At 35.6% G+C, this 26419-nt stretch overlaps 1 protein-coding gene across 50 annotated transcripts in view; it reads left to right on the forward strand.

Moving 5' to 3' along the window:
- The window catches only part of RIMS2 (regulating synaptic membrane exocytosis 2), a 489705-nt gene that overhangs the window by 370227 nt on the left and 93059 nt on the right, over nucleotides 1-26419 (forward strand). For 34 of the 50 annotated variants that reach the window (XM_049817521.1, XM_049817538.1, XM_049817762.1 and 31 more), the window contains 3 exons: nucleotides 8028-8060; nucleotides 17943-17978; nucleotides 22670-22725. In XM_049817521.1, coding sequence (XP_049673478.1) covers nucleotides 8028-8060; nucleotides 17943-17978; nucleotides 22670-22725 — 125 coding nt within the window. Of the gene's footprint in view, nucleotides 1-8027; nucleotides 8061-17942; nucleotides 17979-22669; nucleotides 22771-26419 lie in introns of all 50 variants that reach the window. The other 16 variants (XM_049817531.1, XM_049817671.1, XM_049817608.1 and 13 more) reach the window with 12 other exon arrangements.

Raw genomic sequence — 26419 nt, forward strand, 5'->3', positions numbered from 1 at the left:
CTATTTTTCCCTCTGGAACAATACCACTGATCTCCAGTGCTGCTGGGAATACACAGAATTGGTTTGGAAAGCCACAGTCACAATTGCCGAAGTCTAGACTAGATACAAAGTTGGGTAAAAACTGTGTTCTGCAGTCTGCAGTCCTAGATCTTTCTGTGAGAGCTGGTGCCTGATAAGAACATAAATTCTGCTCTGATTTACGTTATCAGTAATGTCTTCCATGGTATGTTCACATGGGACAATGATACCTGAGGCAGAAACGTCTGAGGTGGTTCTGAACACCCTGCAGTGGGCACCAACTAGTGCATACCTACATTCCTAGGATGCTTTTCCAAACTGATTCTCTCTGTTCGTCAAAAAGCCTTATGTACTAAAGTGGTAGAAGGAGAGGTGTACCAGTGTAACAAATCAATGCAGCTCCCAGGATTTGCATCATCTGCTATGCATGGCACACTGCTGTCCCCTATAGACATCCCTATATCACTAAAAACACTTAGGTCATTTCCAAAGCTCAGCAGTCAGGACATCTGGAAGTGCCATAACACTGTATTCACCCCTGGGTGTTGAGATATATTCTATCTGTGACCATGATCTACCACTGATGTAGCCTGACGGAATCTGCATAAGGAAGCTTCAAATTCGTTGAAGCTTTCCAATATGGGATTTACCCTCTGCATAGGACTGTGCTTCCTTTCATCTGAGAATCCTTTATATGTTCTGTTTGCACAGAAAACAGCAAGGTTATTACTAATACAGCTTAATCCCTGGCTGCAGTTGGCAGCCTGAAGAGAGAAGCAAGGAGGAATATGGGCACCTCATATTGCTGTTGCCCTGTTTTGATTGCCTTTTCATATGATTCTTCTGCTATAGCCTGTTATTGGAAGATTATCCTGGTTTTAAGTTCACTTTGTCTTTCAAGTATTTGACCTACCTAGTCACATGGTAGTAGCTGTGGCAGTAATATAGCTATGAAAATCTGTGAGAAAAAATAGACATTGGTTACCTAAATACCTTGAGTGAAGAATTGAGACTGTGGGCAAATTGTGGATAAAAACATAAATAGATAATAAAAATAGTTCCAAGTAACAGAAAAAATAACAGTAATAATGTATCATGTGAAGCATTAATATTCAAGAAATATGCATGACGAGAAATAAGATTAACAAATTTGTTGGAGGACAATTTAAGGTCATTAAATAAAGTAGTAAAATGGTTCTTATGTTTCAGGCTTTTCAATAGAAGATGCTGATAAAATTCCTGTTCCTGAATATCAGAAATTAACATGTTGTCTTAACAGTGCCCATAATCTCTAAGTTCTAAGGCAATTTGCAGAACTATTGTTCCATATATTACAAAGAGTCAATTGTATTTATACAAAGATTTTGAAGGACTGGAAGGGTAAAATTGCATCATAGGTAAGCATAGCATCAAAATTCAAGACATGTCTTGATTGTGTGTGCCCTTCCTTTAGCCGATGTCAGCACTCTGTCAGAGAACACTGCATTCTCAGGACACCACCGAATCAAAGAGCATGTGGAATAGTTATTTGTTCCTATCTAATATTATTAAGCATTTCAATTTTCAGCACCCCTGCCTCTGAGCTGTAGTAGATGGCATATGAAAGAAAGCGAACAAAGCTCTAGTCCTCTAATCACATTTCCTTGGTTAGTGAAGAAAAAAAAAAAGAAAGAAAAGCACAGCATGCAAACATTTTCACATGGTTTTGCATTTTTGTATGTGAGGCCTTAAGAGAAGTTGGAAAAGAAATAGGCTATGGGTAGGGAATGTGTCCTGTACTGACAGAGATAAGGTTAGGCAAGATACTGTTTTTCTTAAAGAGCAATTATCTTCAGCTAGTATCATCACTAGTCTCTCTTGAACCAATCAGGGTTACCTAAAGGGAGAAAGCACGTAGTTTAGACTACCAAGGCAGTGATACTCATTTCTGTTCCCTGTCAATTGTTTCTGAAGTGTTCAATCAGTCTCACTAGCCAAAGTTTTGGAAGATGAATGCAGAACTGTGTCTCCATCCAGAGATGACACAGGTAATGCAGAAACTACCTTCATGAGATAGCAAAGGAAACACTATTGGTTTTCCCCCATTTTTCCTACTTGGAAACAGTAGATTTGATGATTATCTGAAAACCATCCCATCATGGTTTCATTATCGTTGCCTGTTGAGAACATTGCAGTGTCATCAAATATCCAACCTTTGCCACAGACACTTTTAATTTCTAAGCAACAGCTGAAGAACAGAACCGTGGGAAAGTGCTGACATGTTTTAATATGACTGACCAAAAGCAGACAGAATAGTTGAAATGGATTTATACATCTTAGAATGGAATGAAGCAAAAATGGAGTGTCCTTGTAATTATTGGGGGGAAAGCTGTATTTCTTTAATATAGTACTAAAATTTTAGAGGAATCATAACAATGGTAGGTTAAACATATCAGAAAATACAAAGATAATGCATGCTTACAAATGTAAGTCTTTATATATATAGATTGGCTGTCAGTTTCAAGGAAATCATGGCTTGTTTTATCCATGGAACATTTATGTCTCTCTCCTGGGTGGAAGTATTCCTTGACTGTACATAGACAAAACCTTTCAGAAATAATTTTAATGTGACTATAATTTTGTAGTTTATCTATCGCCATGGAATCAGTTGAAGTAGTAAAACAGTAGTCAAAAAAAATTCAAAGCAAAGTAGTGGTTATTTTAAAAGACATTTGTAGTCAGAATTGAAAGTATGACATCAAAAATTATGAAAAGGGAGATATGGTTAGAAATGGGTAATGAATGAGGCTGGAAAAGACAAAATAATGATAGGACACAGAGAGAGAGAGGAGAGCACGCTAGTACTTCATATAAATGACATCATGAGCATTGAGTAAATTCAAAATTATGGTTAAAGAAGAAGGCTGGTATAAAATCACCAGCTTGTGAAAAGGAGAGGAGCAGAGTGGATTCATGGACTAGTTTATGATTGCTGAAGAGGTAAAGTGACTGGGCAGTAGAACAGTTTTCAAGAGAAACGGATTGGGAAAGAGAAGAAGAAAAAAATCCATGGCCCTCGTGCAAGTTCCAGTGTGCTGTGGAAAGGCTGGGGAAGAAGGTACAGAAGAAGATCTTATGAGAATGCTGTGGAGTCTAAAAAGCAGTGAAGTGGTTAAAATTTACAGAAAGAACTACATGTTGAATCTATGAGGATCTTTTAACCTGTGACAAGTGAGAAGTAATATAGATTGAATATATGGCATGACTAATTGTTTTCTGGAAAAAAAGTGAGTGTTTGCACACTTCCCAGGGACTCTTCTTGCAGTTAATAAATGGTGTGTTTAAAACGGATCGTCCTCTCATGGATTTGATTGTTCAAAGATTTGCTTTCATTTTTTTCCTATACCACTTTGAAAGACGATATGCCTAGCCTGTACCAAAGTAACAAAGAATTGGATTTGAGAGAGAAAAAGGGACTCTGTGGATGGGAACTGCAGTCTCAGTGTAAGTGGGGCACAGATGTAGTCAAATATTGCACTTCAGTGTCCTAGCCAAATTGCATTAATTCTGAGTGTAATTGTAATTTATGATAGATCACAAATAGCGAGGTGGCCTGAAAATGTCTAACAAACAAACCACACACCTTTTTGTGTATATCCTTTTACTGCTTTTTCGTGTTTTGGAAACCATTCCTGCAGTCTTAACTATGATCTCCTGCACAATCTGATTCTGTAGTTGGTAAAACTTCATGACATCACTAGGATGAGAATAGATTTAGAATAGGGGGATATCTGATTTAGGATAGCTCATCTACCCTTTATTGATAATAGAGGGTGTATTTGTATCTATGCTGTTAGGTATCATTTCTGTAGTATTGATGTTTGACTACCCAAATCACCTAACTTATTAGTGACATTTATTATCTTTTCAGGATTTATGATATTTCAAATCCAGTGTGTAACTACAGTGCATTAATATTTTGAAATGCTACTATTTTGTCTTTTTTCCACTTGTAAAATTATAATGTGAACCTTATTCAGAGAAACAAAATCATAAAAGCTCTCTCTCTGAATTCCTTATTTAGTTTATCTCTTGAGACTTATGAAAAAGTAATGCAGTCTACATGGTTTCGTTTGATTTATAGAGTTCATGCTACTGAGAATATTTAGAATTTCTTCTTGTATGTTGTTTTCTACCTTCTCTATTATCCTTATCTTTGGGTAGGAATAACCCACATTTTCCATATTCTTACTGTCTTCACATAACGTATTTTATTTATGGCATATATTATACTTGGTGTATATTATGTAATTGCAAAATTAAATGTATTGCTTTTGTCTTCCCTGTATTTTCTTTATCCTAGTTAGTCCTCTGCTTGTATTTTTGAGGAAAAATGTCAGCATCTGTCCAGTATACACCTGTGGTTTTGTGTGTATGGATATACACTTCAAGATAAAGAACTCACCTTTAACTAGTAGGGAATTACCTCACTAAAACAAATTCAGAAGTGTGGAACAGGCTCTGTATCTACAGGGAGGGTAACTGGAAGATGTGGCTTAATGCTGTTAAAGAAGATTAAAGAAAACTGATATTATTCACACCTCAATGTAGTCAAAAAGACTTTCACTCTAAATCTTTTAACAAATATTTCTGCTCTTTACTATTCTGCTATTTACTCTTCCTCTTTTATCTGTATCCTTAGCATTGCTGATTTTGAATGGTGTCAGGGAATATCTTTCCTGAGAGTTAGATGCATTATGACATTCTTCAGATCTAATCATATCCAGACTAATGACGTGTATTTATGGAACATACAGACTCTATAGAACATTTCTATCTTAAAGTCTCCTCCATGTTTTAAGATTATGCCTATTTGATTGCACTATTGCACATCTTATTTTGTGAAAAAGGTGTCCAGAAATGAGGTTTTCCAAATCTGGAAGTCACAGGAATTTCTCAGACCCTGTATGCAGTGAAAGATCTTTGTTTTTAAGGAGAAGAGAAAACTGAAATTAAGAAAAGCCTTGAGGAAGAAAAAGAGTAATTACCTTACATCTCTTTGTCCTATGCTGCTTTTAGATTTTCAGATGGGCATGTTTGCTGTGTAAGGTTTCAAGCATGTTTTTTGAACACTAAGTTCCTAAATACTTCTCTTTCATAAGTGACGTTACTTACAATGCAGAGTTCTGTATCAAAGCATGATAAAATAGATGGTATTTGCCTTGTTTTATTCAGCCTTGCAGTACAATACCTGGTTTGCATTTGCTTTATAACTTTATTCATTGAGAGTCTCATTTGTTTCTAAATCTGTGTATAATATCCTTATACATACTACTCTCACACGTCAAGATGAACAATTGATCCAAATAAATGCTAGTTCCACAACAAAGCAATAACTATGCAAATGAAGACTGCCTATTGACATGATGTAAATTTAATGGAATTTCATTCCGTGATTTTGTTCTCAGATTTTAATGTATTTCTATCAACAAAGATCTATTTTAGTGGATTACAAGCTACAGAGCCAAAGAATTTTCCAACTGTTGTTTGGGATTTATGGCATGGCTTCTTAATCAAGAGGAGATTGATTCACATAAGTGCTATTGAGTCTAAATTAGTCAGTCTATTAGTACTTCTTATCATCATTAATTGAAAGAAGTTGGTGCATTACCATGCCAGAACTTCTACTAAGTCAATATTTGCAACAATTAATACAAAAATATTATAAGCCATTTATCACAAGAGATGAGATATCAGCTGATATCTCTGTGATATCTATTATCTTTTCTTTTCCTCCCTGGCTTCTATTAGAATTATTCTTCTAATATATTTTATCAGTAGAAACTTAAAACTGAAAAATGTTTGTAATTAAAAAAAATTTTTGTTTCCTGCTTTGATGTGTAAATAATTTTTTTCTGTAACAAATACTTTGCATGAGGACTTTTAAAAATGCAATTTTTAAAAAGTATTGGTACATGTGACTGACATGCAGCCAAATACTGGTCATTTGGTTCTAAAATCTTCAAAGAGAGCTTCCCTGGTATTCAGTCGTGTCCATGCTGAGCCCCACTGACACTACTAGAATGCCTTGCATTACCATATCATGCATATTCCTAATTTGGAAATAATGTGATTCCAAACATCCTTTGAAAATTTCCTGGGAAGGATTTACCTTAATGCAGTATATGTCTCAAAGCTATGCATTCTTATGGCTATTAAAAGAATAAATTAAGTATAAGGGGGTCATGATAGAGACTTTCTAATAACTGTTTTTGACATAGTAGGAGTGCTTGCTTCAGGGTTGTAGATATGTAATATAAAACATTTTCAGAAAATTTTAAGTAGTGTAGCTGGTTTGGTGGTGGTAATAGTAATTTATTTATTTACTTATTTAACAGCTACACTGTGTTAATACAAGCTGTAACACACCAGGGAGAAGTAGGTCTTCGCATTTGCTTCTTTGTCTTTCATCCTATGGATTCATTGTTCCTGCCCAGATGAAGATACTTATACGCCATTACTTTTTTTTAACATGTGAAAACATAGCATCCTTTGTGCTATGCTTTCATATTGCATATCTCATATATAGCACTTAGTGTGTTCATTCTGTAAGCAAATTTAATTGCCTAAAAATGCATTCTAAATATATATGTTACAAGCTGCTTGTGTTTCCAACAAAGTTTTGGTACCGTCTTGGTATTTGCTAGTAGATGAAAATTATGATCTGCCAGCTATAGAATAAAACTGTTTAACTATAGAACACTGTGGTTATCAGATGAAATTTAGTGTTATCTTTCATTCCATTTTATTGATTTATATTACTTATTCTAATTTTGCTTTTTTCAATGGTATCTTGATATTGACTGTAAAATGTGGATAATACTATAGCATGTTTTTGTGGTGTATGAACTTTTCTGCAATTCTTAGTCTAACATCTGCAGAGTTAATTAATTGTGAGCAATGTTTTGTGACTCACAAACTGCAAGTTGAAATTAGATCAGGACTTACAGATTATTTTTTTTTTATTGGTTTTGATGATTTTTGGAAGAATGCACTTGTTCTGCTCGTGATGGTAGCTTCACAGTTCTTTGTAATTATTATTACTTTTCAAGATGAATTCCTCCCATTCTTTTGCTACAAAGAGATTCTCAGTACAGGGAATGACACTGTCCCTCAGATGTTCTCCATGTCTGAAATGGCAGTGTGTTTTTGAATGTGAAGTAATAAAGTAAGTAATGAGATAGTTGCTTTGGCATTTAACTTGCATGCATTTGCAGTAACTTAGACTTCTGTGAGATGAGAGTAACATTTGGTTCTGACAAAGTATCTGCTGAATTGACTATGAGAGTTATTAGCTATACATTCTCTTTTCTCATGTTCTGTATTTTGGCCTTGCAAATATTGCCTTTGGCAGAGTGTTACAGTAATGCAGTCCTTTCCAGAGTGTGTTATGTGGATTCTGAAATTCCTGAGCTTGTATATCCTTTTGAAAATAACGTGGTTTCTGCTTTGGATATGTGAAGTTTGGTTCAGCATAAATTACAACAATTTAATAATTGAAAAATCTAATAATAGACTTCCCATTGGTGATGGTAAACTTAATTTTCAATGCTTGAAAGAGAAATATAATACTTGTGTTCAAGTAGGTAACATTCCAACAAGTTGAACAGTCATGAACAAAAGAGTTTATGCTAGTTAACATACCTTTTACTATCTAGCTTTTTCTTCAGCTTCATTACAAGGATTGACTTTGCTGTCAATTATAACTTTTATTATTTCCTCAGCTCCTATACTAACCCTGTCTTTACTGTTCTTTTTCAACAACAGTAGTTTAACCACTTCTTCCTCAGCTTTCTTTTTCCTTCTGGTGTCTGTGTTATTTTTTTCCCCATTTACTAACTCTGCTCTGCAGACTTCTCTCTAAAACAATTTTTGGCCCTTTCCCTCAGTGTCAGTTTTAACCTTCTGAATACATCCTCTCACGCCCATCTCCTTTGTCTATGTCTGTACATTACACGATGTGATCACAGAAGAAGTGGAATCATCAAGGAGAAGAAACTCAGGTCTGTCTCTTCTACTGCTTTTCTGTGTTATTTTTTTCATTTTACCTTTCCTATAGATTTTATCACAGCTCACCTCACATACTTTTCACTCTCTTCCCCCTCAATATATTTAAATATTGGCAAACTGTAAGAATTTAAGATGCTTATGCAAGTTTTATTACCTATAAACTATGTACTCTACAAAAAGTATTAAAAGGTAACTTACATGTGTGCTGCACATTAAGACTTTAAACTGATTCGATTTCTGTCATATCAGTTCTTATTTCCCATCTCCATTATCTGTAAAACAGCCTTTGTGCTTCCAACTAGCACATGAAAACAATCCATAATTTGTTTTATCTTGGCATTTGAAAACTGCTACAAAAATTATGGAAACACTGATATAGCTTTATTTTTCACCCTGGGGAGAATATAATTTGAAAACTGAACAATTTTAGTAAGTTAAATTTCATGCACTGGATTTTCAAACTTAGCTTCATTGAATAAAACCTATTTTGATTAGAAGTAGAGTTGTTAGTGATCAAAAGCTATTCTCTCAAGCCAAAAAGTATAAAACATAAGGTTATGATAATAAGAGAGAGCGAGAAGTCAAAACATTGAAGGAGCTCTAACTTAGCTGGATTGTTCATGGCTTTTCTTTCATATTGTGCATTACTTGTGGTTTCACCTTTCATATTGAATTTTAATCTGCCATTTTATTGAATTTTCCATGTACTTGGTATTACTGGCATCCTAGCTCTGAAAATGCAGTAGTTGTTCACACTTCCTTGCTTGTTCAGTTGTGGTATGTACAAAATTCCCCATATTTAATTTAATTAAACTCACCTATAAAATTTAAATTTTACAGTTATTGTGTCAAAGCTCTAATTAATTACCTGTGCTTCTGCTATTATCCCAACAAATTAGAGAAGCCACTTGGATGCCATTTAGCTTCTAAAATTTGAAGCAGTTTTGGGGTACATTGACTGGTCCGTTAAACTTTGGTGGTATTTAGTCAAACATTTTTGTGTTTTCTCTACCATGTCTGGCTCCTTCAGAACTCAGTTTTACCTTTGGTACTACTCTTGTCCTAATCAGAGTCAGAGTTTATCTTTACGGAATCTTGCAGACGTTACTTGCTGTGGTTTTCATATTAAACAAATCTCAAGACAGAAATCACTTAGATTACAGGGTACAAAATCTCAGTATGGATAGAGAAAACAACTGGTAGTGTGATCTGAATTTCATCTTCTGTAAATCACCACTATTAGAAATCAATAAATTATGCTCTAGAAAGACTGAGTCTACTTACCTTGTGCTTATGATCCATTCCCAGTTCTTGTGCAGTGATTCTGAATCTCTTTTATTACAAAAATGAAATTAGAGGATTGAGTGACCCATTTCCAATCTGTTCATAATAAAAAAAAAAAAGGAAAGTTGTGGACCTTTTTATTCAAGAACCTTCCTCTGAGTTATTGACTGAATCAATATATTGAATCAAAATATTGAATCAGCCCATCTGATTCTTGGGGTTGGAAGAAATCAGACCTTAAAATGGTATCTAGTGTCTCAGAAAAACACATATTTTCATCACCTATGTTTCTTGAACATATGTGAGAAGGCAGTACCTGTGTATTATTAAAATTTTTTGACTTTGCAATTCAGATTCAGTTTTGCAAAACACTCTTTAGCTCACCAACAGTGTTAAGTAAATGTATTAGGTGCTGATAAATTTAACCATCACAGAAATGCAAAAGCATGATCAGCAGTGCAGTTGAAAAAGTTATTATTACTACCCTTAAACTCAGGAGCAATTGGTTTATTTTGTGCATAGTAACATATTTTTGGATGTACATTTGAAATGGGTACTCTTCCACGTTTTACCTCAATGACAAAATAGCTTACATATTTCAGTACAAGGCACTTGCTCAAAGTGCAGCTGTGCACACAGCTAAAAGCATGGGTGACACTTCAAAGGCATACCTTTAGAAGGAGATGCTTTCCCATAGCTTTAGAATTTGCTTTAAAAAGAGTGGAACTAGGCTTATCCATTTACAGACTTCATTAGGAAATGGCTTTCACGATATTTACCATGCTACTAAACATTCATGTGAACTAAAGGATTAGCTATTGATTTTAGGTGTTATTAGACCAAGAGGTGTTGTGAGAGCTAAATATCTGAATATGTGAATATTGTATTGAAAGAAAAATATTGCCATTTCCTCTCTCTGGATATTATAATCTTTAATTACAAAAATGAGAAAATTTTATTCCCTGAAAAAAAATCTAGATTTTTAAATTGAAAAGTCCTATGAGAGTGCATGCAAAGCTTATACTGTATATTGCAAGCACAGAAGCAAGTTCAGAAAGCTAACAAGCAATAATATTTTTATATCAATTTTGTTATCTGACAGCACTACAGCTTGATAGCATCCTTAATGATTAAACCCTGTTTTCCTTGGCTGGAGGAGGAGCTTTGTAATGCAAAATTTTCACAAATTGTTTCTAAAATCATATTTTGGAAATAATTTAATATGTTTCATAGGATTTAAGTATTGTGAAAACTGTTAGGGAGACATATGCCTGTTCACCTCCCTATGTATTCAGTATGAGCAATGGAAATAAACCCCTGCCTGCCAAAGAACCTTAGTGATGAAGCAGACATCTTCTCATCAAGAAGGTTCAGACCAACCAGTTACTGTTGTGCCAACAACTACTTGCAATTGCAAGTAATACTTACTGTGGTCTTCAAACATATGAGATACAGAAAACATTCTTCAACTTTGCAAAGTTAATCTAGGTCTAGGTGTGAGCTCACTCAAGTAACTATACCCCAGAATTGATCAATACTACGGAAAGGCTGATCCATGACAGTTTAAAGGCAGGCAGTGTACATGTAGCAGAAATAGTGCTGGCTAATTAATTCTAGATTTATTTCAGGATGAGAGATGGAGTAGCAATGCCCAGTCATTGCTGCTTTCCAAGGAGGCAGATGGAAGTTAGAAGATGGCATAGTGGGGAGAGCTCCCTTTCTGAAGGGCCACGAAAGGCAGGGAAATAGAGACTCCAGCTCTTTATCTTTTATCTGGAGCAAAACTCTCATGTTAAGAGCACACAAAGGATTGATTAGAGGTTTTCCTAACTTTGAGAATGAAATTCAAATTGACAAAGACTTTGAAATATATTTTTTCCTGCGTTTTCTCATTTTTATGGAAAGTGATGTTTCTTTGTAATAACATGATTGCTGGGGGTAAAACCTACAAAAACTAAAAAACCCTATTAAAGATGGGTGACAAAATTGGAAGAGTTGTAGCCCTGGACAGTGAGGGCCAAACAGTAGAAGGGTCTGGCAAATAAACTGTTGGAGAAAGCAAGGGCAAAAAATTTGTAAGACTGAGTGAGTTTAAGAGATCAACTGCAGTAGAAAAGGAGGAGCAGATTTGTGCTTAACTTTTACAGTATCATGAGAGATTTTTCAACCCTTCCAAGAGTGAATCTGCTGTGATATACTTACCCTTTATAAACAGAACATGACACACCTCTGTTTTTGAGGTATTGTTATAGTCAGTATTCAGTGACACACTCCTTTAAAGGCCAGGATGGTGCTTTGTTTTGTTTCCATCTTTCTTATGTTGAAAACAAATTTCTGGATGGAATTTGTAACATTTTTTAGCACAGATATGATCGAATGACTTGTGCATCTCTGAAGGCTTCTGTGATATTTAGTTTGACAGGCGTGTTTAAAATCTGATGCCTTAGACTGTGGCTGAGACATTTTAAGAGTCTAAATCTGCATTCGGTCAACAAAAACCAAAGGGATAGGTAAACTCCAGATTCAGTTTAAAGGTACTTAGCATACTAATAGATGGATCGTATTGGATGGCTGGGAGGCTCTTTGTCCTTATTTTTAATTTTTACTTCAATTAAAACCAGAAACCAAAGGCCTCAAAATCCAACCCCCAAAATAGCCCCCTGTACTGAACCACATAAACAAAGGCTGATCTTCAGTCTGCTGAAGGAAAAACAGTAAAAATACCAGATTATATAATTAAAAAAGAGACCATAATTCTGCAAAAAAGACAGAATAGCATTATGTATATATTTTTTTATCAGTAAAGGTTTGCTAGTTGAATTTGTAATTCTCCTGAATCTTACATGCAGGTGCATACACCACTGTTGGTTTTGTGTTCTTTGGTTAAATCTTTGACCATATTTCTGGTTATGTAGGTTCTAATAAAGATGTCTTGCATTCTTAGGATGGCTGAAGAATCTCTATTAATAGCTGTTTGCTTTTCTGGAAGCAGAGGCATAGTTATCATCAAGTGTTTGTGCCTATGTTTTGAAGTGGCTATATCAGAATGTGAAATATTCTGTGGTTATACTGTGGAGTATATCAGTGGTGGGAACTCCGGGGAGCTTGCATGCTTGGCAAACAGGATGTTGGAGAGTGTAACAATAAGACTGTGCTCAGGCTTTCATGAAGACAATGCAGAGTTTATAGCATGGCTGATCTGAGTGGATTTTTATGAGTACAGGATGTAAGGGCCCACAGACCCCTCAGATATTTTTCTTTTACATTTTAAAAATCCTATTGCATATCATTCATATAGGGAGGATGTGCCAGAATTGTTTGGAGAAGTGAAATAGGGTGTTTTAGCTAATATTTGTCTTCATGCTGCTTTCTTTCTTCCTTTTTCCATGTGGGTGCTCAGTATTTTTCAAAGGCCACCAAAATGTATGTAGACCTTTGTATGAAGCAGCAAGGACAAACATGATAGAGTACCCTGCAAAAATCACTTTGGAAAAGGATCCACACACCATAAGAAAAAAAACAACCCTGGTCATAACCCTAATTATTACTTTAATAAACATGCAAAGTAGAACTTTCCAGCTTGCTTCAAAAGACCTTTGTCCTTTACCAGCTGCACTGATCTATCCCTAGTGATGAAGACCTAAGCTGACCCTGTCAATTTATGAACACATGACACTAGAGATTCTTTAACTTTCTAGCTTAGATGACCACACCATTTTATTCAGTTCTTTTACTAAGCAGTGCCATGTATTCTGCAAATAATCCAAAGCAACATTGTTAACATGGTTTAAGCATTGTGATAAAAATGTGTTTAATTGGTGAGAAATGTCCCCCGGGTTTCAGTCTTTGTTTAGTGTGTCAAGTTTGAAGCCAAGAAGAAAAAAACCCAACAAAATCATCAAGCGATTCTCAAATAGAAAACAGGAATGCAAAGGCATGCTCCCCCACTAGGAAGCTGGCTAACTGAAATAGTCTTCATTCTAGCATTCCCTTTTAAGGGCAGTAATTGACACTTCAATCTCATTTAAACGGTACTTAAACAACCTTTTATTCTTGTTCTTGTTCCACATTTCTGTAGGTGTCAGCCATATGCTTTTCATTCACAGACTTCTTGGAAAAGCCTTCCTTGCTGCAACAAAAACTTTTTTCTATTTGCCACATATTGGGCATAAAGCCCTGGAGCAAAGTTCAGCAACCATTTATATCACACATCACCTGATATTTTGCTAAACCTGTGACAGTTAGGCAGTTACATTTTTTCACACTGAAGACAGCCAGAATGACAAAATTTAGAGTTAATCTCTTAGAGGTAGAATTCAAATTAAATAGCTCTGGAAATAGGAGGAAATGTAGTCCTTTGAGTGCAAGTCCTTTAACTGACAAGTTTTGATGTTCAAAGCAAATAACTTTTAGATTTTGCTTTTAGGAGATAATCTTGTTTCCTTTGCCTGTTTTGATAAGAATATTGTTTCATGGATTTTTTTTCAGTATAAAATTGATTTTCCTGTATTCTTATAATTAGTATTTCAAGAGAAATCTCTGGTAAGAAATTGGGCTAGCATTTTTAAAAATACTTACCAAAAGTTAGGGTCCTATGTAGACATTTGATTTTTAAAATAAAATGTTGTTTAATGATTTGCACTATTTTAAAAAATCAGACTCAATTCTCAATAAAACGCTTCAGTAAAGAAGCTAATTTATCCACTATAAATAAAAATACTGGTCATATTGCTGATTTTAAGTGTTTGCAAATATGAAAAATAGAAGCATAAAACATTTTATGTCATTGTCCTATCTTATGCCTAAACTCAAGAGACAAACATGGAGTTCCACGTCTATCTGTTGTAATAAGATGCACATCCACCAGTTTTGGCAAAGCAAGGAAGTCTAGGTTTACTTTAGGCCCCAACCTGAGCTGATGCAAATCTCTTTCTTCTGGATCCCAGGTGAAAGTACTGTCCTGAACCAACCTGTTGAACTGATCCCTGCATAGGTAAAAATCATTGCGGGAGAGACAGTTCAAGAGCACCAGACTCTTAACCTCAAGTTTGGGGCAGTCAGCTGTGAGAGAAGGAAGAAACCCTGGGAGGAAGACTATTAAAGCCCAGCACCTCCCAGCTGTAATTTTAAGGCTGCAGAGTCAAGCTCCCCCTTATGCTCCCAAGGAAGCCAGCAGTTTTTGAGCAATTGTTCAATGCTGCCATCAGTCTCCATGGCTAGGGAGAAGTTTGCGATCCTGCTTCTTCTGTGGAACTGTTACTCTCTTTGGACATGTATGGAGATGGTCACGGTCTGTTCCAAAGGACTTGGGGTCCCTGGTCCATGGGACTTCTTGGGGTGAGGTGCGTGAAGCCTGCTAGGGTGCTTTGGCTATGGGACCTTCCAAGTTCCCATCAGAACAGCAGAACTCATTGAGTTAAGACGTTTTCAAGAAAACATACCTTATCAAGGCCATTTTAGATCAGTTTTAGTTCTTGTTAAGTCCACTCTTGTATAAGTCTCTTGATTAGAATTCTCTTCTGTTCATTTTATCTTCCAGATATGTGTCAGACAGCTAGATGCCTATTAGATAGAATAATACCTGTTAGAAAGAATAGACCATTTCAAGACCAGGGGAATGTGGCTGTGTCTACTGTTTTATGAAATGTCAGTGGTCATTATGGTAGCAATGTCAGCTGTGATGGTGGAAGAAGGTTTTGAGAGAGGATCTTTCAGCATTTCAACCTCTCTATCCCTATAGTTCATCTCTGTATTTCATTAATATATTTCAATATGTCTGTATTCTGATTAAGCTGAAAACATATAGTTATTTTCTGAAATGTACAGAAATGTCTCCTTCATGAAAGCATTGTTTTTTTTCTCCAAATTTTTTAATTCTGAAAAACTTTAGTTCTTAAATTGAGATAATTACACCACAGGATACAGTATATGCTTTTCACTTTGTAAACCAAGGTTAATTCAAGTGATGTAGAAAAATATTGACTGATGTGGTGCTATTGAAGAAAGCATGTAAATAGAAGTAGACCAAGATTTTTAGGAATGACTGGTGACTTTGTGATGTTATATTATTTAGTCTGAGACATTTTAAAATCACCGCTTAGTGATTTACTGGTTTTCAGCATTTTCAAGACATTAAGGCTCTTTGTAGCTTTTTTTGATTTGAGCACCTAATCACTGGGGGGAACCAAAAGCATTAATTACTTTAGTATCAACATTCTGAACCTGCTCGGAATTCTTTTAAGAGGTGATGACTAGGCCTATAGCTGCTGTGAAGATCTTTGCAGTTGAGAAGTTAGCATTGTTTTATTTGGTCAATGGACAATACCAATATTGTTCAGTTCTGCTGCTTCCCACCCAAGTGAGATCTTTCTCAATTCAATCTTCTGTTCTTTCTAGTACTTCTTCAGACAGCTCTTCACAATACAAACTCTCCTCAGTTTGCAGAGTAGGATCCACTATGCTGACCTTTCTTGTAAAAATCTAAAGGATTTATTTATTGTAGAGATTTGTAATAAATGTCACAGCACTTCAATTACATTTTCCAAATTCAAGAATCTAATAGAATTTTATGCTTGCTAATACTATGACATTCTTTTCTATAAGTCAATTTGGAAATATTTTTCTATATACTTTTTAAACATGGAGCAAGAACAAGTGAAAAGTCAGACAGGTTTCAAGTTTCCCTTATTTTGACAATGGTTTTATTAAAAGACTCATGGTTGAAAGACATCCAGATGTATGGATGAATGGACTTCTAGGCATTTTAAAAAAGGAATTATCCTATATAGTATGAGATTTCTGTATTAAGATGATATTTCAGGCAAACTAAAGATTTCTTTTCACCATGTGTATGAAATAACTTAGAAATGTCATCATTCTGTCTCAAACTCAAGGGTATTTTAATGACTCTTATTTCACTTTCATCTATTTTGCATTATGTTGAATCAGTGGTATTGCTATCAAATTGCTTTCTGCTTTAGAAAGTAATGAGGCAGTAGAAGACTGTTTTATTTGTAGCTTTTATATTGGTGACAGCAAATTTAAAAAATAATAATAATTGAAAGCTTAAAAAGCAAATACAACTATCTCTTTCTTTCTGCTATTTTCCTAGCAATATCTACAACCCACATAGATAATATAAGCCAGGCTACCCAAAAGCCAAAGCAGAAGAATGCAAAAGGCCTTATTTATAAACTGCGTACAATATGGGGCAGGAAGGGTTGGGGAATTGGAGAGATTTCAAGAACCCATTTGGTATCCACTGATTTCCAAAAGTGTAGGCTTATGGCTTGCCATATCTGTTTCCCATTAATTTGCCTAACAGTTCCAACTAGGAATTGCCAGCAGAAGAACAACCTTGATCCCACACAGGATGGGATGCCAGACCGTATTAAAGTGTGGTGCATTATTTATGCTCTCTGCAGGAGCACATTTTTCTTTCTTACACTTCCACCTTGCCCCTGTATGATTTCTCTTTAAGTATGACTTCATCCTCTGCTTTGATAGCCATTTACAAAATGCTGTTTCCTTAAAACATAACAGCTCCATTTCCCTCTTCAGTCTGTGTACTATAAAGTAGATCATAATTTTGTGAGCAACCCTCAATAACCAATAATTCTAGAAAAATATTTAATTCTAATAATGCATGCTATTTTTGGTTTGTAGCTTGGGGGTTGTTGCTCCATATTCATGCGATTGTTTTAATTGAATTTAGTATCATTTTGGCTTACAGTAAGAAAAAAGAAACAGAGAGTCTGTTTAAAAGTTAATGTATTTCTAATTAAAGTAAATTTCATTTGACTTAAAATTCTTTCACATTAATTACCCAACTTGGATTTCAGAGTGCAGTATTTATGGGCTGCCAAACTATTTGATAGGGATCCAATGTATTTTCATTTCTTTGTGACAGAGGAATGCCCTGAGCCATTTGCAACCTTTGATGTGCATTCAGAATATTTGTTGGCATCAGTTAGCTGGATTTATCTGCATGAACTGGGTTCTGAGTATTGCTGTTAGTGTCTTTTGTACTTCATCATTTTTTAACTCTAAGACAAGCTACGGTAATATCATTATTGAACCTTTTAACCTGTAGAAGCTATGAGAATTGATTAAACCAATGAAGATTTAAAGTAATTACTGAAAACCATTCTGATACATTCAATTTTTATGCTTGAAGCATTAAACTGCATATTGTGTGTGCACTGCATAAAACATACATCACAAGCAAATTTTTTACTTTTATTTTTGTGTCACCTATTCAAGGAAACTGTAAAGTAACTATGTCTGACACCCTCACGCTCTTTTGTGTTGAGTGTGTTAATGATTCTGGAAGTGCACAAAATACCCATGGGTTCCCTCCAGTAAGTGTCCAATAAGAGTGCGCAAATGTGTACACTAGCATGCAGTGAATATGCCTCTGGATGTAGAGCACCTTACTTGGTTGGTCGACTAAACTCAACAAATTAAATTAATTTGGTGGGTTTTATTCATTTTTCCTTTGGAATGCATGATTTATATTACTTTTATTATTATTTCTGCATTTTCTCTCTCCCCCTCTTTTTGTTTTACATATTGCTTTCATTTGTTTATAGAAGAAAAGAAAGCAGATCCAGAGAATGGGGATACAGGTAGGGTGACTTATTCAAAACATTTTCATGTTTTTTCCCTTAAGTTCTTTGATCTATTATGTTCAAACAAATGTGTACCATAGAGTTGGATCACAATTTCGATGTATTTTGGGGATTTCAAAAGAGACACTAGGAAATGGAAACTAAGAAAGGGCTTTCCCAAATGTATTTCCTTTGCTTTTTTAAGGGAGTCAAATTAGGGCAAGAAATGGGCAGAAAGAGACCAGAATCGGCTAAAGAAGGCTCTCGTACACCTTAGGACTTCTGTTCTGTCCTCCCCACTCCAGGCACAGTGGGCTCACCTGCATACTTCTTTTCTCCTCTCTTTTACAGGTTTCTGAGTTCCAAAATCTCAGTGTTTCTGTAGTCCCCTCATCACTAGCTTTCCCCCATGCATGAGCATCTGTACCTCCCAAATTTTGTATCCCTCTTGTCCATGCCTATCCAAAACTAAATCTGTCCTAATATTTTACAAGAAACTCCACTTTACTTCCATACCCCAGATTTCCCTTTTTTTCCGTGTGCCCCAGGAGCCCCGCTGTACAGCAAACTCCTTCTCCAAAACACATCACCATTGCCAGCATCTATAGTAGCTTGAATAGTTTAATAATTCCCACTGGAGAAGGCAATGAAAGAAAGAATGAAAGAACACATCTCCCAGCTGTTTTCATTTTTATTTTTTAAATAGGTAGGTTTGCCTTGGGGCTAAGCTGAGTGGTAAGGCTGTTTTGATGTCCCTTTTCTCTCTGGTGTGGACCATAGGCTATCAACTGAAGAGTCTTACCTTAGAAAGTAACCAACATTTAACCTGAAGAGCAAATAACATTCTTTAATTCCAGGCTGATTTGAATGATTGCTTATCTCCTTGTAGAAATGTTACTCTATGAGCATTTGAGGTCAGGGAAAGTTGGGTATTAACACACCACTGATTACAGTCCCTTAAAATTTTTAGCATGAAATAAACATTTAGTTTTTAGTTATGAGGAAAGTTTTAATGGTGAAGTGACTGAAACTTATCTTATTTCAAGTTCAAACATGAAAATAATGGTTTGCTTTCGAAGATGGAGCAGTGGTTCTTGTGCCTGCCCTGAGTCCTGTTGTAGGAATTATATAGCCACCACGTAGAACATGGTAGGAATTATGCGGATGCCACCTCAACAGGCCTTATCCCTAGGTTCCGCTTTAAGGAAAGAATTGGACTTCCTTCTTCTACTACATTTAGTATGCAGTAGTAGTTGCAGCTCCAGCTGGGTGCCCCTGAGGAGGGGCTCTGCCTGTCAATTGTTACTGGATTTTGTAGGGTCTATAGGTCGCTTGATTTCCTGATGGCACTTCTGCTCATCCAATCCTGTTTACTCCCACAGCCTCCAGGCACCCTTTCTGTCTGTGTCTTGAGACATTTCCTTATCTTTTGTTACAGAATATCCTGCAGTTAAATTTTTACTTATACTTCCTTATCTACCAGTTCAATTTCCATAGATTAAAACAAAGGTTAAAGTACAATTCATATAGCCTGAGGCTTAATTTACTTTAGTCACTAGTGCTAAACTCTGGCACAAATTAGTCTCTCGCTACAGTCCTGGTGGATCCAAGGGCACGTTACAGGGTTGCTGTGCACAGTACTTGGGTGCCTTACTCTGGCATTTCAGGACTGTGTTTGCACTATAGTCATGCTGCTTTCCCTCAGCACTCTCTCTTCTAAAAATACGGAAAATGGCTGGTATTGAATCAGCAGCTGGCTCTTTGTCAGCCAGGAGTTTCCCTGTGCCGAAGAAAACCCCACTGAGCTAACGTTCAGGCCATGGGGTTTTTAATGTTAGAGAGTTGTTCAAAATAAGCAAAACTCCACGACGTTGCCTACAGTGTAACGATCCCAGTTGTGTTTGGTGAGCAACACCAGGCTTTGTTCTTCCATCAGTCTTTCTTAATTTCTTGTGTTGTGAGTGTCTCTTTGGATATTTCTGTTGGAGGCACAGCTACTGTCTAGAAGCAAAATTCTGGAAGGAAGTTAAGGCAGAAGTGTACAAACGAGCTTACTTTTGCCTGGCCAAAATTTGGTTGCACACACTTTGGTACATCATGGCAGTACATGAACGTGTATCAGAAGTAGCTTTAATTTTCCTAGCGTCACTCTCTATAGTCCTGAAAATGTGTTATGCTGGACCATGTGAACGGGAAGTGCCATGACACTCTCTCAACCTTTCGTACTCCCATCCAGGACATGGCTGCATCTGGCTTAAGTTACGTCGCGATTAGCCTCCAGCAGCTGGTAACCCTGCACACTCTTTCTGCATGTCAGTTCCATGCATAGTAGAACCAAAGCTGATCTTCTGCATTATGAGCTTTCCACTGCCCTCAGGATTCCCTCTTTTTGCATATAACTGGATTCACTCACTTGTTAAAGACAGTTTCAAGACAGTTTCAAAAATACATAACAAGTTAGATTTTCTTTTAACAAGATTTTATGGGAATTGAATTTTTTTTTCTAAATTTTTCTGTCTTTTTTTTCTCTTGAGACTAAAATGAGCCACCAATTTTGCTTATTTTGCTACAGAGAATTCACACCAAGGGCTTATGTGTTATACTCCCTTTTCAATGGCATATTTTAGAGTGCTTGGTTTTGTGGATCATAGGCAATTGGATTTGTGGAAACCTAACTTTCACTTTGCCAACTGATCAGAGATAAGAATGAATACTTTCACAAGTAATTGTGAAATTTCTAATCTACGCACAAGAGGTGTTATTTCATCGCTTCTTGTAATTTCCTGAAATTTGGCAGAATATCTGTGGACAAAGAACGTATGTGATGATTTCATTAAAAAATTTCATAAGAAAAACTGACAAAATTTCCCTTTTGGTGAAAAAGATCCCCTTTGTTAAGTTACTGAAGAATGACAAGTGGATTTGCAGAATGTTGTTATTTCAGCAAAAGATTATTTTTTTCTCTCAGCAAAACTTAGAGTATTTTACTTCAAGACCGTTTATGTGTTACTTCTGCCACTGAAAAAAAGAAAAAAATATCATTTTTTCAGTTTAAAGTTTTTGTTTTCAAGAGAAAAAATATATCTCTAGAGCTTTCAAAACTAAATCCTTAAAAAAATCACTGCATAATAGTGATAAATTGGCAAATGTTGCTTTGGGGCCTATAATAGTTGAGGAAAATTGCGATAGGAAAAATTAGCTGTATTTCATGTCAGGAATTTTCGTCTGCTGCTGTCTTTTTCATTTTGCTTTTTCCCTATAAAACACCATTTCTTCTTTTTCATTCATTTATCTTGATTTTCATTTCTCTTAAAAGTTTTGATGAAGTCTTTTCATTCATGTTGTTTGTAGGCAGTAAAGATGGAGAATTTGAAAACAAAAATCAGAAGCCAGAGGTTTTATTGATAACAGTACAGTCTACCCTTATCACACTCCCTCTTCCTTTTACCCCCTTCCTTCCAGTTTTCCTATGAAGTGCCACAAGACTTAGCTGGCAGGTCTCATAGTATGTGTTACTACCCTTACTGTTGTCAAGAAAGAAAATACAAAGCTCAGAAGCCCTGCAGAGGCCCTGTGCAGGGGCCCACTTTATTATTAGATAACAACTTAGAACTGAGGTTTATAGTTTATATCAGGTTTATATAGTAGACAGGAATCTAATATTGCCATCTCAGTTCCATAAATAAAGTCCAGATTGTTCAATACATATAAAGTACAGAAACTGCCATTTATGACTAGTGGGATTCTGAAATCTTAATCCTAGACAACTTTTGTGTTAGAATTATGGAAAGTTTAAGACAAATGTCAGTCATGAATACTTTTTAACATTCGGTGGATAATAAATTGCTCTTGATTTATACCATGTTAAAGTGGAAAAGAATCAAGCCTCTGTGTGTATAATAGATAACTATATTTTGCTTGAAAATATCCCCTCCCCCCCCCCCCCCCCCATTTTTCTATTTCTCACTCTTCTACCTCTGCTTTGGCACTTACTTCCTTATTATTTTACATAGTAAATTATGGTGTTACAGTACCAGTTGGTTGAAAACAGCTGCTGCCCGAGTCATGTAGTAAGAACCCATCCCTATCTGAGACTAATCACGTATTTGGTCCAAGAAGATTGAATCCTGAAATCATTCTTGAAGTTGCGTGTCATTAGAACGTAATACAGTGAGGCCACTGGGTGGCTCTTTAGCATTCCTTTAGACATCTTCAGATCGTTTTGAGCATACTAAGAACATGCTCAAGTGGTAAACAGAAGGTCTACTTCATTATTAATTTGGTATATCACACTATAACAAATGCAGAACCAGGATCTCCACCCAAAATAAGCAGGTTGTCTTTGCATTCCTTTTTTTAAATGAAAGACTCAGTTTCTCTTAAATATTTTTGAAATAGTAAAACTCTATTCTGTGGAAACATTTTGTTCCATTTACATCCATTTCTTCCACAAAGTTGATTTCATTTGAATTGTATAGATAATACAATACATATTAAGATTCTGCTGAAATACTCATCTACTATTTTCCTCCTCTTACAACTTTTTGGCTTTCTGCAAAATTGTAATTCAGAAACTAAAATTATATACACTGTAATTTAAGTAAATCAGATTTCATCTTTTTCTGTTAAAACTTCCATGAGCATAACTTTAAACTTGGAATTGAGGACTGCTTGTGTATTTATTTTCTTTCTTTTTTCTAACTTGACAGGTGCAATGGACATAGAAGAGCGGAGTCGCCAAATGAAAATGAGCAAGTACAAACAGGTAGCAGGATCAGATTCCAGGCTGGAACAAGATTATCATTCTAAGGCAAGGGTGTTTTGTTTTGAAAAGCAACAAAATATGCTAAACTGAAATATCCAATATCCTTTTAGAAAGTAATAGATGAGTGGGAGGTTGTTTCTTCAGTTAAAGTTTCTTGTGTGTCTATAATAAAATTATTGGTAATGTGCAGCAAAACCCTTAACACAGAGCGTTCTTGATTATTAAAATTTAAGAAGGATAAGTTAAAGCAAATAAAAGTGGCAGTGTAATTATCTATTGGAATGAACAATAGGGGCATGATTTAAAAACTCAAAGAGAAGGAAAAAAGAGGTTTATTGAGTGACAGATGGAATGAGAGCTATTGAAACCTGTTCACAGCTTTCATATATTTGAACACAGGGTTATCTTTATCTGTTGAAAACTGGAAGATGTAGTGTTACTTAGTTTAATAGTGGCAGTTTAGCTCTTGGAAAGGTATTTTATACATCACCAAAACTTCCACCCCAGCTGTGGCAATTTGCCAAAAATCTGAATGGTTATGTAGTAGTAAAGCCTCAAATATACTATCCAAAATTTCCTCCTATCTGGAACAGGGTCATGTCATATGCAGTGTGTTAATTAAAATAATCAAGATATTTTCAATTTAAACTTCTATTATACAAAAATAATTTAGTGTCCTCTAAAAGATTTCATTAATTGAGGTCAGAATGTAAGTGGAAAACATGAGACTTCTGACCTATAAAAGCTGGCTGAGGAAGAGAAATCTGTTTTAGACTTTCATTTCCAGGATGCTCCAAGGATTGGCAAAGTTACTGTAAACTGAGCCATTTAATATTTGAAGACAAAGAAATCATCCAATTTATTAATTATTATTAGTTTTGCAGATAATGTAGACTAATATACTTGATATAATTACTTTCTAGAATGTACATTTCAGTATGGGAAAATAGAGGAAAAGCTTTAGCAAAGTCCATGACAAAATGGAAAATGCTATTGATGGAAATAGTTAGAACTGACAAAACAAAAAGAAAGCTGTGAAAATGGCTAAAAATACTTAAAAACCTCTGTAAATGTGCTGCATGATTATCTGGGTATTTTACAAATGTAGTTTTTACTACAGAAGGCATAGGAATTTTTATTAACATGTAGAAGGGACTTGGTATACTGTCATGTTTAGATGCCTTTATGTTGACACTTATGGCAAAATTATTTTCATGTGTGTCTATATTGTCGCCTTGAAAGGTGTTACCTTTTAGAGATGAGCATAATGCTGTGAGCAGACCTTCTCGTAAGTGTTATGATTGTATGTACCACAAAAATATGACTTTATGTATTGTATGTATAACCAGATTTATTCCGCTAATTTTCCTGCTCCCTCAATGCTTGACTGAAATTTGAGTCAGAAGTAGGACTGGTATGGAGAAAAGAGAATAAATGGGCTCTCATGTAAAGGAGCTGGGTAGAATATAACTACCTAAGGAAACATTTCCTACCCTTGTTTTTCCATTTCACCTACACCATATTATTGGGCCTCACTCTACATCTTTTATCCTTTTTATTAAAAATTTACCTTCAGTATTATTGGAATGTATTAAAGAGGAAAATTATAAATGGAATTATTTTATGAATATGGTGATTTATTTATTGCACACATCGAACAAATTGTTTCCAGAAATAAACAGTTAATTTACTCTTCTGCCAAAGTGTAGTTTCAGTATTTGAAAATGAGTTATTTATTCTGTCAATGAACCTGTGGAACTAGACACTGAGTATTCACATATATGTATTAATTCGAAATGCATTCTTAAAATTGTGTAGTTTTAAAGCCATATGAGAACCATAACTCTCATAAGCCATATGAGAGTTCCGTCTTCACTTTTTTACTACGACTGCTTCAATTCCCCTTAATTAAGTGTTTATATTATCTAGAGACAGAAAATTAGTAAGTACAATTTATCTACCTGGTTTCTACAAAAATTCTTCTGGAATCATGAACTGAAACACCTACCTCAAATGCTGACTGAAGTCTCATGTTCTATGTACTATACAGTGACTTTGATTTTTTTAAATCTGTCAACTGGCACAAGCAGGCAGTCAAGTGTGCCATGCCTGAGAAAAATATCATTAAGTAGGCACTAAGTGAAATTCAGGGAAGGCAGCACATGGAATTTTCTGTTAACCTTTCTGTTCTATTTCTTTCTCTAAATGGAAGTCAACAGCAACTGTATGTCCCTCATGATTACCTTGAGTTAAGAAAAAAATATCCTTCCTTCTTGAGAAAGCAAAAGCTGTAACAGTAGAAGTTATATTAAATACTAAAATATTAAAATAGGCATCCTGTATTATACCTCTCTAGTTTTGTCTTACCTCTGGAAGTCAGTACTAGAGGCTTTAGAGGAAGGTACATACACTTCTGTGGTGCATAATCATGCATTAAGAAGCTTGTGGGAAAAGTTTACTTCCAGACATTTGTATTCTTAGAAGCTGCTGAAATATGAAACTGATTATCCCTTATATTTTTTCCCTCATGATAAAATCGCAGGTTGTATCTTTATTTTTCATATACATGCCTCATTATTTTTGGAAAACTAAGTATTCTGCTTCCATAATATTTTGTATACGTGAGTTTGGCAGGTAATATATTGTGTAAAAGAGTTATTTTCTTAAATGCAGAAGTTGCTTAAGTATGGTTTCAGCACAGACATAAGGAAAGCAAGCAATATATTTTATTTTCATATAAAAATACTTACAACTAAGAAGACACGAGAGGAAAAGCAGCGTGGGCATTAAGGATTAGGTAAAAGTATTTCTGGTACTGGAACAACTATTTATTTCTGAATATTGAGTACTTGTAGACTTGTACTAAATAGGATACACACTGAAGTCTGAATTGCAGTGCTGGTAGCAGCTGACATGCAGGAAAACCTGAGTTCTGGTAATACAGAAAAAGAGCACAGTAGCACAAGAGTGATCCCCCAGAGAAAAAATTGCCATTTAGCATACTGTGGTTCTGCATCACTAGCCTGATTTTCCTCAAAAATCGTTCTAGGGCTAGTTTATTTTTTTGCATAAAAACTAAGCTTCCCATTTCTTGTTTGAGCAAGATGCACTGTGAAGAGGGAAGGGCCAAGATGGGAGCTCAGAGAAGCTGAGCGAGCAGCATTCTAGATTCACTTTGTTTGCATTTGGTTGAACTGGCTTTTGAAGTCAAGTCCCAAACTACCTCTTAAAACCTCTCTGAACCTCTCTGCCTTGCTTCTTGCTTGGTGCTGCTGCCATTAGCTCTTCTGGCAAACAAATGGATAGTGCTGTGCTTGGTGAGTAACTCCTTCTCCTGGCCATTCCCACCACTGCTCAGATTCAGGAACCCCTGCAGACAAACGAAGAATAAAGGGTGTGAGGAATCATGCCATTCCTCACTCATTGTCCCCATGACTGGAAGATGGCCAGCGGATCTACTGGGGAGAGCTGAAAAGCTTTGTTGTTACTAAGAAAAAAACCAAGAAGATACTTCTTGTATGTGGAGCCCTAGAAATGTTTGCAATCAATGTGAAGTCAATGTAGAATCAAGAGAGAATTCCATCAACCCAGGCCATATTACCCACTACAAAAGGGTCTGAGTAACTAAAAGCGTTGAATGCCAAACTAAAGGGTGCTGAATTTAGGTAGGAGTAAGAATAGTGAAAAACGATTG

Source organism: Accipiter gentilis, chromosome 2 (genome assembly GCF_929443795.1).
Source record: "Accipiter gentilis chromosome 2, bAccGen1.1, whole genome shotgun sequence".
NCBI lineage: Eukaryota > Metazoa > Chordata > Aves > Accipitriformes > Accipitridae > Astur > Astur gentilis.